The following is a 16319-nucleotide window of genomic DNA, read 5'->3' as shown; positions in this document are numbered from 1 at the left end:
TCCAGTTTCATAGATAAAGAATAGGGACATGAAAGTTTAATTAGATTTGATAGATGTTTACAAAGCGTCTACTGAATTCAAGACACCATGCTTAATTCTTGGGAAAACAGAATTTAAAAATCTGGAGAGTCACAATCAATATTGAACAGTTTGTTTAAAGTTTTGTATTTTGGGGGCATAATACCAGTAGAATCCAGTTGATTTTTAAAAACTTTTCTGCTCCTTTCTATGGCTTCTCTTGTTTATTTTTTCAGAAATGTAGCTATAAGCAGTGAGAGTGTTGATAGTTGATAGGTCTGATTTATCTGAAAAGCCATTTAACTGTGGTATATAATCTAATCTGCTACTGATTGTAGGATGCACCTTCATTTTATGTGCCACTAAGAAAGAAAAAAATCATGCCAAGTAAACTATGACACAGCAATATTATAATACATAACCTGATTTTAGAGATTTATTTAAATATATAAATATCTTAGGATCTATTAAATATGGCATGTCAGAGAACTTAGAGAGAGTTCCTTTTAACTCTTTCAGGCATTGCATATAAAGTTAAAAGATGTGTATATGATTGTTCATCACTCTAGTAGCTCACATTTAGAAATCATGTAAATTGCCCATAACAGATGAATAAATTATGGCATATCTGTAAAATGGGGCATTATGTTATGTCTCAGTTTCTTAATCTGCATCAAGTTGATTTTAGTGGTTACCTCATAGAGTTGTTAAAATTAAAGTAGTTAGTACATGTAAAATGTCCTGGCACATATTAACTGAAAACCTGATTGTTTAGACAGAAAACACAGGAGCATCTTAGTATTAACCAACATTATTATTGTAACACTTATGATTTAAAATCATGATTTAGAAGACTAGTGAACTGCAAAGATGTTTTTAATATAAGTGAAAGATACATAGTATATTCCCAATTTGGTTAGGAGATTTTTAGGCCAGGCATGGTGGCTCATGCATGTAATCCCAGCTGCTTGGGAGGCCAAGGCGGGTCTAAGAGTTGGAGACCAGCCTGGGCAACATGCGAGAAGCTATGTCTACAAAAAATACAAAAATTAGCTGGGCGTGGTGGCATGCACTTGTAGTAGTCCCTGCTACTTAGGAGGCTTAGGTGAGAGGATTGCTTGAGCCCAGGAAGTCGAGGCTGCAAAAGCTGAGTGAGATTGTGCCACTGCCTTCCAGCCTGGATGACAGAGACCGTGTCTCAAAAAATTATTATGGATTTATTTGAGAATTAGTTTTTCACATTGTGACACTTTTTCTCTACACAGTTAGGCATGTTATCACCTAAGAAGTTGATTCTACATAGCCACAATGTAATTATCTTAGGAAATTTAACATTAATACTGTTAACATATAATCCATATCCAAGCATTTCGTTGTTCGGGTAATGTCCTAATTGGTAGCCAGTTTAAGAAGAAATTGATGCAGGAGTCAGATATCAAACGTTGCATTTAGTTGTTGTCTCTTTAGTCTCCTTTAATATAAAATAGTCCCAGCACTTTGGGAAGCCGAGGTGAGTGGATCACTTGAGGTCAGGAGTTTGAGACCAGCCTGGTCAATATGGAGAAACCCCATCTCTACTAAAAATACAAAAATTAGCCGAGTTACTTGACTCATGCCTGTAATCCCAGCTACTTGGGAGGCTAAGGTAGGAGAATTACTTGAACCCAGGAGGCAGAGGTTTCAGTGAGCCGAGATCACACCACTGCAGTCCAGCCTGGGTGACACAGCGAGACTCAGTCTCAGAAAATAAAATAGTTACCAGGATTTTCTGCCTTTCATGACAGTGACATTTTCTTGAGTTTAGACTAGTTGTTTTGCAGAATGTTCCTCAACTGGGATTTGTCTGATTTGTTTCCTCCTGAAAAGATTCGTGTTAAGCATATTTGATGGAAATATCACATTGATGATGTCTTGTTCTCAGTGTATTATATCAAGGGACACATGATATTATTTTATCCCATCATCCGTGGCACTAAGTTTGATCACTTGGTTAAGGTGTTGTCTGTCAGATCTACTGTGAAGCTTTCGTTTCCCTGTGAAATGTTACTTCAGGCTTTGAAATGTCTGTTCCCCGGTAGTCTTTCATGCAGTGTGTTTGATATATCCGTTGATGATCTTTGCCTGAATCTGTTATAACTATGGTGGTAATAATGTGATGATTTTCTGTTTCTATCAATGCTTCCATATTTATTTCTTGGCATGCTTTGATTATGAAGAACTTCATCTGTCCATCCAAACATCCATCCATTGACTAATCTCTCCATTATCAAGTAGACTCAAGTTTATTTTTTTAAGTTCACTGTGTTATGTAATTCCTATTATTATTATTCATCTCAATGCTCAGATTGTCCCACATTTGGCCAATGGGAGTCCTTCAACTTGGCAACTGTGCCCTTTTGAAATTTTTCAACAGTTTATAAGCATTTCCTTAATTTCTAGTAAAACAGATAATGTAGGCTTATCTTGTCTTCTTTTCTGCCCCAGACCTTGAATCAGCTCATTTTCTAATGCTGGTTTCTTTTAGTGGAGGTAGCCTATCTACTTGGAGTATATCTCTGTCCTAGAATGGACCCTTCAGCAGTTTGAGAGGTCATACCAGTCCTTCTTACTGTGTGCCCCATACGCTTACCTGTTACTGGCCAGTGCAGAACTCTTCCTGGTTTCAGCTGCCTTTCTCAAATTGGCTCTCAATGCTTTCCAGTAAGTACTGTTGACTAAATATTTAGTGGTTTTCTTGTGGCTTCCTTCTTCCTCATGAATGCTGTTACCATGTGGGCCTTGTAACTCTTTTCCTTACCTGCTTGTATTTTGGGGTTGATGGTGATGCTTTTACACTCAGTTTTGTTGTGTTATTCCATGAGTTTTTGGTTTTATTATCTATTTGCTTTGTTTGTTTGTTTTTTTGAGACAGAATTTCACTCTTGCCCAGGCTGGAGTGCAGTGGCACGGAGTCGGCTCGCTGCACCCTCTGCCTCCTGGGTTCAAGCAATTCTCTTACCTCAGCCTCCTCAGTAGCTGGGATTACAGGTGCATGCCATGTCACCTGGCTAATTTTTGTATTTTTAGTAGAGATGGGGTTTCACCGTGTTGGCCAGGCTGGTCTCGAACTCCTGACCTCAAGTGATCTGCCCACCTCGGCCTCCCAAAGTGCTGGGATTATAGGTTTTTTGCTTTGTTTTTATATTTGGGATTCAGAAAGGATGAGAAACTATATTGCTGCCACCATTTTGTCTTGCTGTTTTTTTTGTTTTTGTTTTTGTTTTGAGATGTGGTTTCGCTCGTCTCCCAGTCTAGAGTGCAGGGGTGCAATTTCGGCTCACTGCAACCTCCGCCTCCTGGGTTCAAGATACTCACCTGCCTCAGCCTCCCAAGTAGCTGGGTGATCGCCTGCCTCGGCTCCCCAAAGTACTGGGATTACAAGCGTGAGCCACTGCACCTGGCTTTTTTTTTTTTTTTTACATTGCTCTATTTACTCCTCTTCTGTCAAATCATAGCTCTCTTTGTTTTAATCTTTTCTTGCTCCTCTTGTACCCAAATTCAGCACTTGACCTAGCCTTGCCTTTCTGGTGAAGCTAGACTTCCTTTGACTTATATGACTCATACTGTATCTCTCTTTTTTGCATGGATTTTTTTGTTGTTGTTGTTTTTGAGATGAAAGTCTCACTCTGTCACCTAAACTGGATTGCAGGGGCATGATGAGGGCTCACTGCAGCTTCAACCTCCTGCACTAAAGCAATACTCCCACCTCAGCCTCTGGAGTAGCTGGGACCACAGGCATGCACCACCTGTGCCTGGCTAAGTTTTTCAATTTTTTGTAGAGATGGAGTCTCCCTATGTTGCCTAGGCTAGTCTTGAGCTCCTGGGCTCAAGCTATCCTTCTCCCACCTTGGCCTACCAGTATTGAGATTCTAGGCTTGAGCCACTGTGATCGGCCCATGATTTTCTTCTATTTTCATTTCACTTTTATACTGTCTTTATATATGTATATGTCTTACTGTCAGACTGTATCACGTCTCAAAGCCGATCTATATTTTTTATGTTTTAATGTTCTTTTACAATGTCTAATGTGATTTCTTTTCTTTTCTATTTTTTTTTTTTTTTTGAGACGGAGTTTCGCTCTTGTTGCCCAAGCCAGAGTGCAATGGCATGATCGCAGCTCACTGCAACCTCTGCCTCCTGGGTTCAAGCCATTCTCCTGCCTCAGACTCCCAAGTAGCTGGGACTACAGGCATGTGCCACCACGTTGGCTAATTTTTGTATTTTTAGTAGCTTTTTAAAAAAAATCCTGAGTGTCAGGTGTGAGGTAATAGAAGAAAGGTAGTGTTGTTGACAGCTTGTGAGTACTTAACTAATTTTAGTTGCATTGACTATAATATGATAGTTGTGTATACATTTATAGGCAATTAGGAATAGGAAACACAATCAGGAGGTACTAATGGAGTAAGAAATGTTTGCTGAAGTCCTGGAAAGCCATCATTTCTTTTTTCTTCCTTCCTCAAAAGGCCTTTGTGGGTTCAGTTTCAATAAGAACTCTGCAGCAAGCTAATAGCTCCTTTTGAAAATGGAGTGCACTTAATAGCCATGTCATTGGAGCATCAAGTCCAAATGGAGGGCGGTGGGCGCCTGTGGATGGAGGCTTTTTTGCCAGAGGATTCAGTTGGCAAAATCATAATTCATACAAACATGTAGCTTAAAAGCATAATGAGGACTGTGGGATTCCAAAGGTAGAGAATGTGCTTCATCTTGCTGCCAGCTTCCAACACAGTGTGTTGGTTTTGGGCTACTCTCATATGATGCGTATTTGCAGGATAGCTGACTTTTAAAGGATAAGCAGAATGTTGAAGTGACCATCATAGAGCCCCTGTTATTGAAAGAGTTCAGTAAGGTGTTCAGCCTACTTTTCGATGGTGGAAGTCTGAAGAGACCAAAGCTTTTCCTTGACTTCCAGAGGAATTTGGTGTTGTAAATCTGTTTCTATACTTTCCAGAAACTTGTTGAGCAGGTCTTTGATTTTTATTGGAGTTTTTCCACCAGCTGTGCTGACAGAGGAGATAACATTACAGAGCTATTGAGACTGAGGCTTCTAATTTAACAGCCAATAGTGAGAGCTTTGGCAATCATAGGATAGAGGTACTGAGTCCCGACATACTTATCTGTGGCAAGTGGCAAGGGAGTTTAGGTCACCCCTCTGGGAAAGCACTTCAGACATATTGGAGACTTTGACACATGGATGTAAACTGATCTTGATCCTTGGGCATGAATGTTATGGCAAAGAGGCATTAGAAATGTCCAGAACAGCCTACCAAGTACCATCAGTCTGTGTAGTGAATTTAGTCTGTAACAGCTGGGGCTATAAGAGCAATAACTAAACTCACTTGGCACTAATTCACTGTTAGCTTCCAGCTCTTATTAGCCTTTTTTCACTGGCCTTGTAGGGCTTTTGTGTTGAGGTATTGCATCTCTTCCTACCCCTGGAACCTTTGAGTCCTTTATCGAAGCTGTGGCTTCCCTTTGTCCTTCTGGAATCCTATGCTGTTTCTATTGAACCACCCAGGAAAGAGACATGGTTCGGAGAGTGATTTATATGTCTCATTAGTATTTCTACGTGTTGCTCTTCTTGATTGGGGGAATACCTTTTGCACTTATGGATGGGTAAAGATAATCATATAATACAGGGGATGGCAAACTTTTCCTCTAAAGGACCAGATAGTAAATGTTTTCGGGCTTTGTGGACCGCATTTAGTCTCTATCATATATTATTATTTTTTGGGGGGGAGGGTGGGGGTGCTAAGGAATATTTTAAAGATGCAACATTACTCTTAGCTCAGGTGTCATAATTTGCTGACTTCTGTTATATCATTTCCTCTTATACTATACTTCAGATGTCCAGGCAATGATGAATATACAGTTTAATTGCCCAAAGACCCCACCTACAAAGTCATGTTAGCTTCCTTACCCCCTGAGAATCCTGCCAACTGAATCCTGGGTAGGATAGTGATCTGGGTGCCTGTATCCAACAGAGTCTTAAAAATTTGTGTTTTCTGGCTGGGCACGGTGGCTTATGCCTGTATTCCCAACATTTTGAGAGGCCAAGGTGGGAGGACTGCTTGAGCCCAGGAGCGTGAGACCCCATCTCTATTTAAAAAAATAAATCGTATCTTTTCCTCTCCTCAAATTCCTTTTAGCGTGCTTGGATGAGTGCATGTGGCCATTGAGGCCTCTTGGGGATAGGGAGTGCACATCCCCATCTCTAATTATTTTTCTTCTTAAAGCACTGAGGTCACCTAATTGTTACAGTGGGGTAGAAATGAAGCTGACTGTCAAATTGGTGAGGAAGTCCTCTCCACCTAACCAGAGTAGGCTAGCTGCCAGCAGAGCATCCTTGGGCAGCTCTCTTTAAACATAGTTTCTGGTGCTTAACCTGCAGCCACCTCTTCAGTTTCTCTTCATTATTCAGGCAATAAAATGAAGACCCATTAACTGCCTAGTTGACTGTACAATTTTTCATTTTTTGACTTTGCTCAGATCCCATTAATTGGCCTGTGAGGCCTTTAATTTTCCTCTTCCGAATAGCCATGCCCCTAACAGCATCATATTCTCTCATCACCAAACTGTGAAGAACTATGAAAGAGGTGGAGCAGAAAAAACAGTTTCTCCTGCTGTAGTCTCACAATACAGAATGCTTCCGTGACCCATAAATGTAGAGCGATTTCTCCCCACCAACAAGCAAGCGATCAGTTTTGCAGCAGACATCAGCTGCTTATCCTCTAATTCTGTTCAGTTTGGACGCTGTCTACCTGGAGATGGCATCAGATTACACAGTTTGGGAACTCAGTCCCACAGGACTGAGACTCACTTTTGAAACTGATTCTAAGCCCCAGGTGCTTCTGTCCACCTGGCTATGACTTGGGATTCCCACAGCCCCCTCCTTGGGTTGGATTAATTTGCTAGAGTGGCTCACAGAACTCAGGGAAACCCTTACTTATGTTTACTGGTTTATTATAAAGGATATTACAAAAGTATACAGATGAATAGATGAATAGTGTGCAGTATGTCAGGGGATAGGGAGGCAGAGCTCCCCCAACCTCTTGGGCCTTTTATACAGAGTTCACTGTATAGGCATGATTGAAGCATGGACACCTGTATAGAAATGTGATTGGACAAAGGTATGATCTAACACTAATAGACTGAGTAGGGAAACCCAGGCAGGCCTGTGTGTTCACAATGCTTCTTGGTCTCTCTGTGCAACATTATTTTCTTCTGGGTATTGGGGCAGAACCCCTTCTGAAATGGGGGTTTTATGACCCACAATCAGACAGGGTAGGTCAGAGAATTTCTTTATGTCCAGCTCCATTATAGAAAAGTAGGAGAAGTTTAGAGCATATTTTTAATTTTTATGGCCTGTCTTGGGGAGAAAAAGGAGGGTAGGAAGGGTCCGAGAGAGATTCTGTTTTCTGAGGCCTAAAGCACCCCATTATAACAAAGGACTGTCATTTCACCTTTGTTAACTCTGATGCTGTTCTGAAGCTGCATCAGGAACCAAGGACAAAAGGCCAAATACTTTAACAAAAGATACGCCTGTTTTTTTAGTTACTTAAAAAATAACAAGGACTATGGGAGTTGTGACTCAGGGACTGTGGACAAAACCAATATATGTATACATATATGTGTGTGTGTATATATGTGTGTGTGTATATATGTGTATATATGTATATGTATATATCATAATATCACAGAAGTCTGTCATTTGACCTTACTTGTAAAGTATCTAATTAAGAGATGCAACTTCTGGGTCAAGAGATAGACAACTTATTACTTAGAGCAATAGCTGTAACCAGAGTATCAGTAATTTTTGGCCATTTCCCATAGGGCACTGCAAAGAGGGCCAGATAAAATCTGTTCGTGCTGTGTGTTGCATTACAGGAGAGGAGCCCTGAGCTTAGGGCACCTGAATCTTTTGTAATAGACAGTAAGCGTAGCTGACCTTTGCTTTCTGTCTTCTGAGGCTATTCACTATATGAGCAACCTTGAAAAGATAGTTCAGAATAATGGGCTGCCATTAGCCTAACTCAAAAGACATGCAGAAATAGGAAAGACTCATGCAGTATGGTTTCCTGACACATGAATGATTCTCAAATTATGATTGACTTTACACAATGTTTTTGATTCACAGCTAAGTTCAAAAGAGGTGTCCTTGATGGACAGACAACATTCTTCCAAGCTGTGAATCACAGGCTTAGGTTTCTTCCATCTTGTGACTGCCTTCTTTAAAATGCTGCCTCTATGGCTTGAATGCTTATTTTTGTTATCTATGTAACAGTTATCTATGTAACCAGTGTGGATACTAGAAATTTGGGGCTACTAAGGACCAGGCCTAGAGGTGACACACATCATTTTCATTCAGACTGCACTGATTGGAACCCAGTGCAATGGCCACATGTAACTGCAAAGGAAGCTGGGAAACGTCTAGTTACATGCCAAATAAAAAGAAATGAGTTTGGCGTGTCTTTACCTCATTTTCGCCCATTCTTGTTAATTTGTATGTAATTACAGAGAATGACAGAAGACAGAGCATTTAAAAAATGAAAGTTAAAAAACAAAATCCCACTACATATCTCACCATTGAGAAATAGCTATCACTTACTACTAAGCAAATATCACAGATTTTTTCTATGCATAGAGATATACATACATACATAAAAAGGATAGAAAAAAATTATTAAATTGAGTGAAACCTAGTGATGTTTTAAACACCAAAGGCAGATTTACTTGACTGTATAGAGGGAAAAGAAACCCTTTTTGTACAAAAACAACAACAGCCGGGCGCGGTGGCTCAAGCCTGTAATCCCAGCACTTTGGGAGGCCGAGACGGGCGGATCACGAGGTCAGGAGATCGAGACCATCCTGGCTAACACGGTGAAACCCCATCTCTACTAAAAAATACAAAACACTAGCCGGGCGAGGTGGTGGGCGCCTGTAGTCCCAGCTACTCGGGAGGCTGAGGCAGGAGAATGGCATGAACCCGGGAGGCGGAGCTTGCAGTGAGCTGAGATCCGGCCACTGCACTCCAGCCTGGGTGACAGAGCAAGACTCCATCTCAAAAAAAAAAAAACAAAAACAACAACAACAAAATTTAGCTGAATGTGTGGTATGTGCCTGTCATCACAGCTACTCTGGAGGCTGAGGTTGGAGGATGCCTTGAGCCTGGAGTTTGAGGCTGTAGTGAGCTATGATCATACCACTGCACTCCAGCCTGGGTGGAAGAATGAGATCAAAAAAACTTTTTCCTCCTTTACCACAAGAAATACTATTTCCTCAAAGATACCTTTATGTTTAATAATAGAAATTATAAAAGCAAACAAGAAGTTGAAGAGGTAAGACTGTCTTTCTAGTTGGGGTGCTTTTTAGCTGTAAGTGATGGAATACTCAAATCAGAGTGGCTAAAGCAATTCGAAATTTATTACTTCATGAAGGTTCAGATGCTAGGCTTTTCTAAGATTGGTTAATTTAACAATAGCCAAATCAGCTGTAGCACAGCATTGTTGACTTTTTTGTGATTTTCTTGACTTTTGCAGTCATGGTTGCCAGGTCACTGCAGTTGTTCTGAGGATCATGGTCTAACACTTGAGCATCTAAAGGCAGGAAGGGAAGACCTTTAAGAATGAGGAGAACAGCTAGAAAATTTCAACATCTGGCCTGGTGCAGTGGCTCACCCTGTAATCCCAGCACTTTGGGAGGTGAGGTGGGCAGATCACTTGAGGCCAGGAGTTCGAGACCAGCCTAGCCAACGTGGTGAAACCCAGTCTCTACAAAAAATACAAAAAATTAGCCGGGCGTGGTGGCGGACGCCTGTAATCCCAGCTACTCTGGAGGCTGAGGCAGGAGAATGGCTTGAACCCGGAGGCGAAGGTTGCAGTGAGCTGAAATCATGCCATTGCACTCCAGCCTGGGCAACAAGAGCGAAACTCCGTTTTAAAAAAAAAAAAAGCAGCAGCAGCCAGGAGCGGTGGCTCACGCCTGTAATCCCAGAACTTCAGGAGGCTGAGGTGGGCAGATTACCTGCGGTCAGGAGTTTAAGACCAGCCTGGCCAACATGGTGAAACCCTGTCTTGATTAAAAATACAAAAATTAGCCGGGCGTGGTGGCACGTGCCTGTAATCCCAGCTACTTGGGAGGATGAGGCAGGAGAATTGCTTGAGTCTGGGAAACGGAGGTTGCAGTGAGCCAAGATTGTGCCACTGCACTCCAGCCTGGCCAATAGAGCAAGATTCTGTCTCAAAAAAAGAAAAAAGAAAGAAAATTTTAACTTCTGTTTTATTATCCTGATTGAAACCTATTCCAGGCCTAAAGCAGTCAGTGGCTAAAGAGAATGGTTTTTTAAAATTCTTTTTAATTGCCTTGGACTCTTCCGTGTTTGCCTCTAGGCTGGGGAATAGATACACTTTTATGAGGACATGAGAAGGTGATCGTGAATTTTCTTAAGAAATCAGGACTTTGTCAGCAAGAAAGAGGTTTATGTTTAGTCACTGTTTGGCAGACTTATGTTTTGTTTTAATTACATGCGTCAGATTTTATATTGAGCTCCTACAGTGAAGGCTGCTGGTATCCCTATAGTCATTTTGCTTTTCCTGCTATCCAGGTTGTTTGTTTTAATTTTTATTTGTTCATTATTTATTTTTTTGAGACAGAGTCTCACTCTGTCACCTAGGCTGGAGTGCAGTGGTGCGATCTCGGCTCACTGCAACCTCTGCCTCTCCTGTTGAAGTGATTCTCCTGCCTCAGCCTCTCATGTAGCTGGGACTACAGGCACATGCCACCATGCCCAGCTAATTTCTGTATTTTTAGTGGAGACGGGATTTTACCATGTTGACCAGGCTGATCTCGAACTCCTGACCTCAAGTAATCTGCCCACCTTGGCCTTCCAAAGTACTGGGATTACAGGTGTGAGCCACCATGCCCTGCCAGGGTTTTGTTTGTTTTTGAAGACATTTATATTTTTTCAGGTAGCGACTTTCTCTTATGTAAACATAATCCTCATAGTTGTGTAGGTATTTGTTTTGTATTTAAATTTGTTAGCTGCTCACTATTAGTCTTTTTACCACAGCTTCTCCAGTAAGTTCATTGTACCTCTTAAATTGGCTGAATTTTATTATTAACTTTTTTCAAGAATAAGTTGTTAGGACTTGTGTTCTCTGATTTCTTTCATAATGGAGGGCATTTTCTTTTTCCTTAATTTTTGAACTGTATCTTGGCTGTATATAATATTGTTGGGTCACATTTTATTTCTCCTAAAAACGTAATGGTCCTGGAATATTGCTGTGGAGATGACTAACGACACCTCCCTCTCCCTGTATTCTGCTAAGTTTAACTACAGTAAGTCTTGGTGCTGCACAATCTGTAACAGAATTGTTCAGAATTTTTTTTTTCCATTTTCATTTTATGGAATTTTATGTTTGAATATACCTTCTGTTCCCCACTCATTGAATTATCTGCTTGAGGGACACATGTTATCCTTATGTTTGATTATCTCTGTTTTTTATACCTATCAGATGCTGTGTGCCTGCTTTAATACCTTTTTTAAAATTTGCATTACTGTGATTATTTCAAACCTTTCTTTTAACACTTTAAAAATTTTCGGCAATGCGTATTCTTTTCCTTGCTGTTTCTATTGTATTTGCTTATTCTGTAATGATACTGTTTTCGTCTTAAATTTATTACTTTGATTATCTCCCTTCTTACCTTTTCCTATTTTATCTCATTCTTGAGCTTTGTTTGAACTCATGTTATATTTTTTATTTGGCATGCGGACAGTTTTGAGAAATATCTTCATACTCAGTTCTGTATGCTTCTAGGTTGTGATTTTTGGCTATCTCATGCACGTTAGACTCTGTATTTTTTTTTGCCTGTAGTTTCTTTGCCGTACAATTTTTAAAATGTTGTTTATGCTTGGTAGACTCACTTTTGACACTTATTCCATTATAATGTAGGTAATGTTTTGAAAATTTTCTCATCGTTTTTGAGATGATGGTTTAAGGGCTATGTATTTTGCATTTTTCTGAAGCCTGTGGGAATGGGAGGGGTACAGTATAAAAGCTTGGGAGGAGGGGTGCAGTATAAAGAGCTTGGCCTAGGGCACTATGCACTTTTTGGTATAACTCCAGGCTGGGCTCCCTTTTTTAACACAGTACGTTATTAAATGTCTTGCACCAGGTTCTATATCTCAGGTGTTCAGGTGTATCTTAGTCTTATGGGGAATACCCTAGGATTCTGTTTTATTTTTTATTTTAATTGTAACTTTTTGAGACATGGTCTCACTCTGTCCCACAAGCTGGAGTGCAGTGACATGATCATGGCTCACTGCAGCCTCCACCTCCTGGGTCCTCCGCCTCAACCTCCCAGTAGCTAAGACTACAAATTTGCACCACCACACCCAACTCATTTTTGTGCTTTTTGTGGAGATGGGTTCTCATTATGTTGCCCAGGCTGATGTCTAACTCCTGGCCTCAAGTGATTCTTTCACCTAGGCCTCCCAAAGCACTGGAATTACGGAGGAGAGGCACTACACTGGGCCTGCTAGGATTTTATGTAATTAGTTCTTAGCCTTGATACTTTACTTCCAGTTAGCACCTTTTCACTTTTCCTCCTCTCACCTTCAGTTTTTCCTGTTTCTGCCCTGAAGCTAATACTACTCTTTAGGCAGAAAAAGTAGTTTAGTAGGTAAGAACACATAAAATTGCCTCTCTTCAGATTTGGGACTTTCGGTTATATTCTCAGAATTTTCGGGAATTAAGGGGTAGGATTAAGAGCTGAATCCTATAGCACAGTCTAGAGCAATTTCTACTCTAACCTGTATAACTCTACAGTAGTTAGTGATTCACACAATAGAACATTTTGGTTAAAATTATCTGACATTAAGTTTGACTTGCAATATGTAATTAATTTTTTATTTTATTGAATTCCTTTTTATATTTAGCTCATCAGTTTTAGCACTTTAGAGCACACCCTAACTTTATCTAATTTTGTTGTTGTTGTTGTTAGAGATAACTAATTCATCTATTTTTTGAGTAAACCCAGGAAAGAATTTTTTGCTGGAGTTTCTGTGCCTCTAGTTTCTGGAGAAATTCTCATGGTAGAGAAAAATCGGGTACTGTTCAGATGTGAAGTGCTATGTAAACTTTAAAGTGCTATTTTTAATTGTTCACAAAAGTATTTGGTGGTTTTTTTTTTGTTGTTGTTGAGACAGAATCTCACACTGTTGCCCAGGCTCAGGTGCAGTGGCACGATCTCGGCTCACCACAACCTCCGCCTCCTGGGTTCAAGCGATTCTCCTGCCTTAGCATCCTGAGTAGCTGGGATTACAGGCGCTCGCCACCATGCCCGGCTAGTTTTTGTATTTTTAGTAGAGATGGGGTTTCACCATGTTGGTCAGGCTGGTCTTGAACTCCTGACCTCGTGATCCGCCCACTTCAGCATCCCAAAGTGCTGGGATTACAGGTGTGAGCCACCATGCCCAGCCGTATTTGGTGTTTTTAAGAAGAAAAAGTATATATTTTGCTGAATGTAAATGTGGCAAATAATTACAGACTTCAGTTGTTTATTAGTATTATTTTAGACTGATCAAGAATAAAAGAGCTGAACTTACTTAAAAAGAAACTCACACTAGTATTACTTGTTTGTAAAACAACACGATGATCAGAGAAAGTGATTTTTGATAGAAGTATTTGTTAATATTTCAAATTACTAGTTATAAAAAAATTATTGCATATATGGGGTTATAGTTCAAATTTAAATTGGATTTTACTTATATTCGTTTTTAGAAATATAAAGAGAAGGACAAACACAAACAAAAACACAAGAAGCAGCCCGAACCATCACCTGCATTGGTTCCATCCCTGACTGTTACTACAGAAAAAGTAAGTTTTAAGAATCATATTTTGTTTTATGTAATAAGTAGGTATTTTGCTGATTTTCACCTCTAAAAACTGTTTTCATTCCCTAACTTTTCCCAGCTTTTCAACCACATATCATTTTCAACTACATAACTTAGAATTCTCATTTCTTTCTTTCTTTTTTTTCTTTTTCTTTTTCTTTTTTTTTTTGAGAGACGGAGTTTCACTCTTACTGCCCAGGCTGGAGTACAGTGGCGCAATCTTGGCTCACTGTGACTTCGGCCTCCCAGGTTCAAGCGATTCTCCTGCCTCAGTCTCCCAAGTAGCTGGGATTACAGGCACCTGCCACCATGCCCAGCTGATTTTTGCATTTTTCGTAGTGACGGGGTTTCACCATGTTGGGCAGGCTCATCTTGAACTCCTAACCTCAGGTGATCCGCCTGCCTCAGCACTCCCAAAGTACTAGGATTACAGGCATGAGCCACCGCACCCGGCCTAGAATTCTCATTTCTCTCTCTTTTTTTTGAGACAGAGTCTCGCTTTGTCACCCAGGCTGGAGTGCTGTGGCACAATCTCAGCTCACTGCAACCTTCACTTCTCTGGTTCAAGTGATTCTCCTGCCTCAGACTCCTGAGTAGCTGGGACTACAGGCGCGTGCTGCCGCGCCTGGCTAATTTTTTGTATTTTTAGTAGAAACGGGGTTTTACTGTGTTAGCCATGATGGTCTCGATCTCCTGACCTCGTGTTCCGCCGGCCTCGGCCTCCCGAAGTGCTGGGATTACAGGCGAGAGCCACTGTTCCTAGCCTGAATTCTCATTTCTTACCTTATTCTACCTTCTGTTTATTCTGTGCTTGTCTCCAAAGCCTGTTGTTAAGTAAGGATAACAAGTGGGAACCATCATTGAGACAGATAATTTTGGCTGTGGGTGGACTTCATTCACCTGAGATTTTGAATTCTGGCCTTGCCACTTACTGATTGAGTCTTTAGGTTAATTAACCTTGGTGTAACTCAATTTTATCATTTGTAAAGCGGGGGAAATTATTAATGAAATTGAATGATAGACTACATGTAAAGCAATTAGAACAGTTTTTGGTTCATAGTGAGAATTAGTAATTATTAAGTATTATTAGAATTATTATCTCGTGGTTAATATGAAAATAGAGGGAGACTGGGACAGAATAAGCAAGTCGGGAACTGCAGTAGGAGATGAGTCTAGGGTGAGGGGCCCATTATGCAAAGCTGTATAAACCAGTGTGAGGACTTTGTGTTTAGTTTGATCGAAAAGTGAGCTGTTGGGGGTTTCTGAATTGAGATGTAATGTGGTCTGACTTATTTTGAAAGGACCTCTGGCTACTTTGTTTTGGACAGGCTATGGAAAGTCAGAATGGAAGCACGGAGGCCATTAGCAAGGTATTTAGTCATCCAGAGAGAGATGGCGGTAACAATAGAGGTAGTGATAGGTGATCAGATTCTGAAAACAAAGGTTGAGCCCACATGATTTTCTTACAGGTAAGTTAGAGGCATATGAAAAAGAGAGGATCCATGGATGATTCCAAAGATTTTGGGTCAGATCACTAGAAGATACAGAGTTACTGTTAACAAAGACAGGAAAGATGGGGGAGCATACCAGGTTGAGGGGAAAGAGAGGAATTCAGTTTGGGATACGGTTTTAGTTTTCTATTGCAGATGAAATTACTATAATATACCAGTTTAAAACAACATAAACTTACTAGTTGTCATCTTGTAGGCCAGAAGTCTCGGTGGACTCAGCTATTTCCTCTAATTAGGATATCTCAAGGCCAAAATCAAGGTGTTGGATGGTCTGGGTTCTTATCTGCAAGAATCTGTTTCTACCATTAGTCAGGTTATTGGCAGAATGAATCTGCTTATATGCTTGGTCAGGTTATTGGCAAAATTCGATTCCTCGTGATTGGTTGTAGGATTGAGGTGCCCATTTCTTTGCTGACTGTCAGGTGGGGGTCAGCTCTTGGCTTCTAGAGCCTCTCTTTATTTCCTTGTGCCATGTGTTACATGATCCCCTCCATCTCATAGGTAGCAATGGCATGTTGAATTCCTCTTATACTTGGAATTTTTTTTGCATGTCTTTTGCTTTTAGTTGGAGAAAGTTCTCCTTTTAAACTCATGTGATTAGATTGGGTCTACCTGAAAAGTCCAAGATAACGTCCTTATTTTAAAATCCATAAGTTTAATTACATCTGCAAAGCCCCTTTTGCCATGTAATATAACATATTCACAGGTTTCAGGGATTAGAATGTGGACATCTTAGTTGAGGGGTGCTGTCCTGCCTTCCACAGATATGTTGGGGTTGAGATATATCTATTTTTTTTTTTTTTTTTTTGAGACGGAGTCTCGCTCTGTCGCCCAGGCTGGAGTGCAGTGGCCAGATCTCA

At 40.5% G+C, this 16319-nt stretch overlaps 1 protein-coding gene across 16 annotated transcripts in view; it reads left to right on the top strand.

Annotated features, from left to right (window-relative positions):
- The window catches only part of MLLT10 (MLLT10 histone lysine methyltransferase DOT1L cofactor), a 228829-nt gene that overhangs the window by 119719 nt on the left and 92791 nt on the right, over positions 1-16319 (top strand). For all 16 annotated transcript variants that reach the window (XM_021943935.1, XM_031652461.1, XM_009214071.4 and 13 more), the window contains one exon: positions 13836-13931. In XM_021943935.1, the coding sequence (XP_021799627.1) occupies positions 13836-13931 (96 nt within the window). The remainder of the gene's footprint in view (positions 1-13835; positions 13932-16319) is intronic.

Source organism: Papio anubis, chromosome 11, assembly GCF_008728515.1.
Source record: "Papio anubis isolate 15944 chromosome 11, Panubis1.0, whole genome shotgun sequence".
NCBI lineage: Eukaryota > Metazoa > Chordata > Mammalia > Primates > Cercopithecidae > Papio > Papio anubis.
This window is presented reverse-complemented; position numbering and strand designations above follow the sequence as displayed.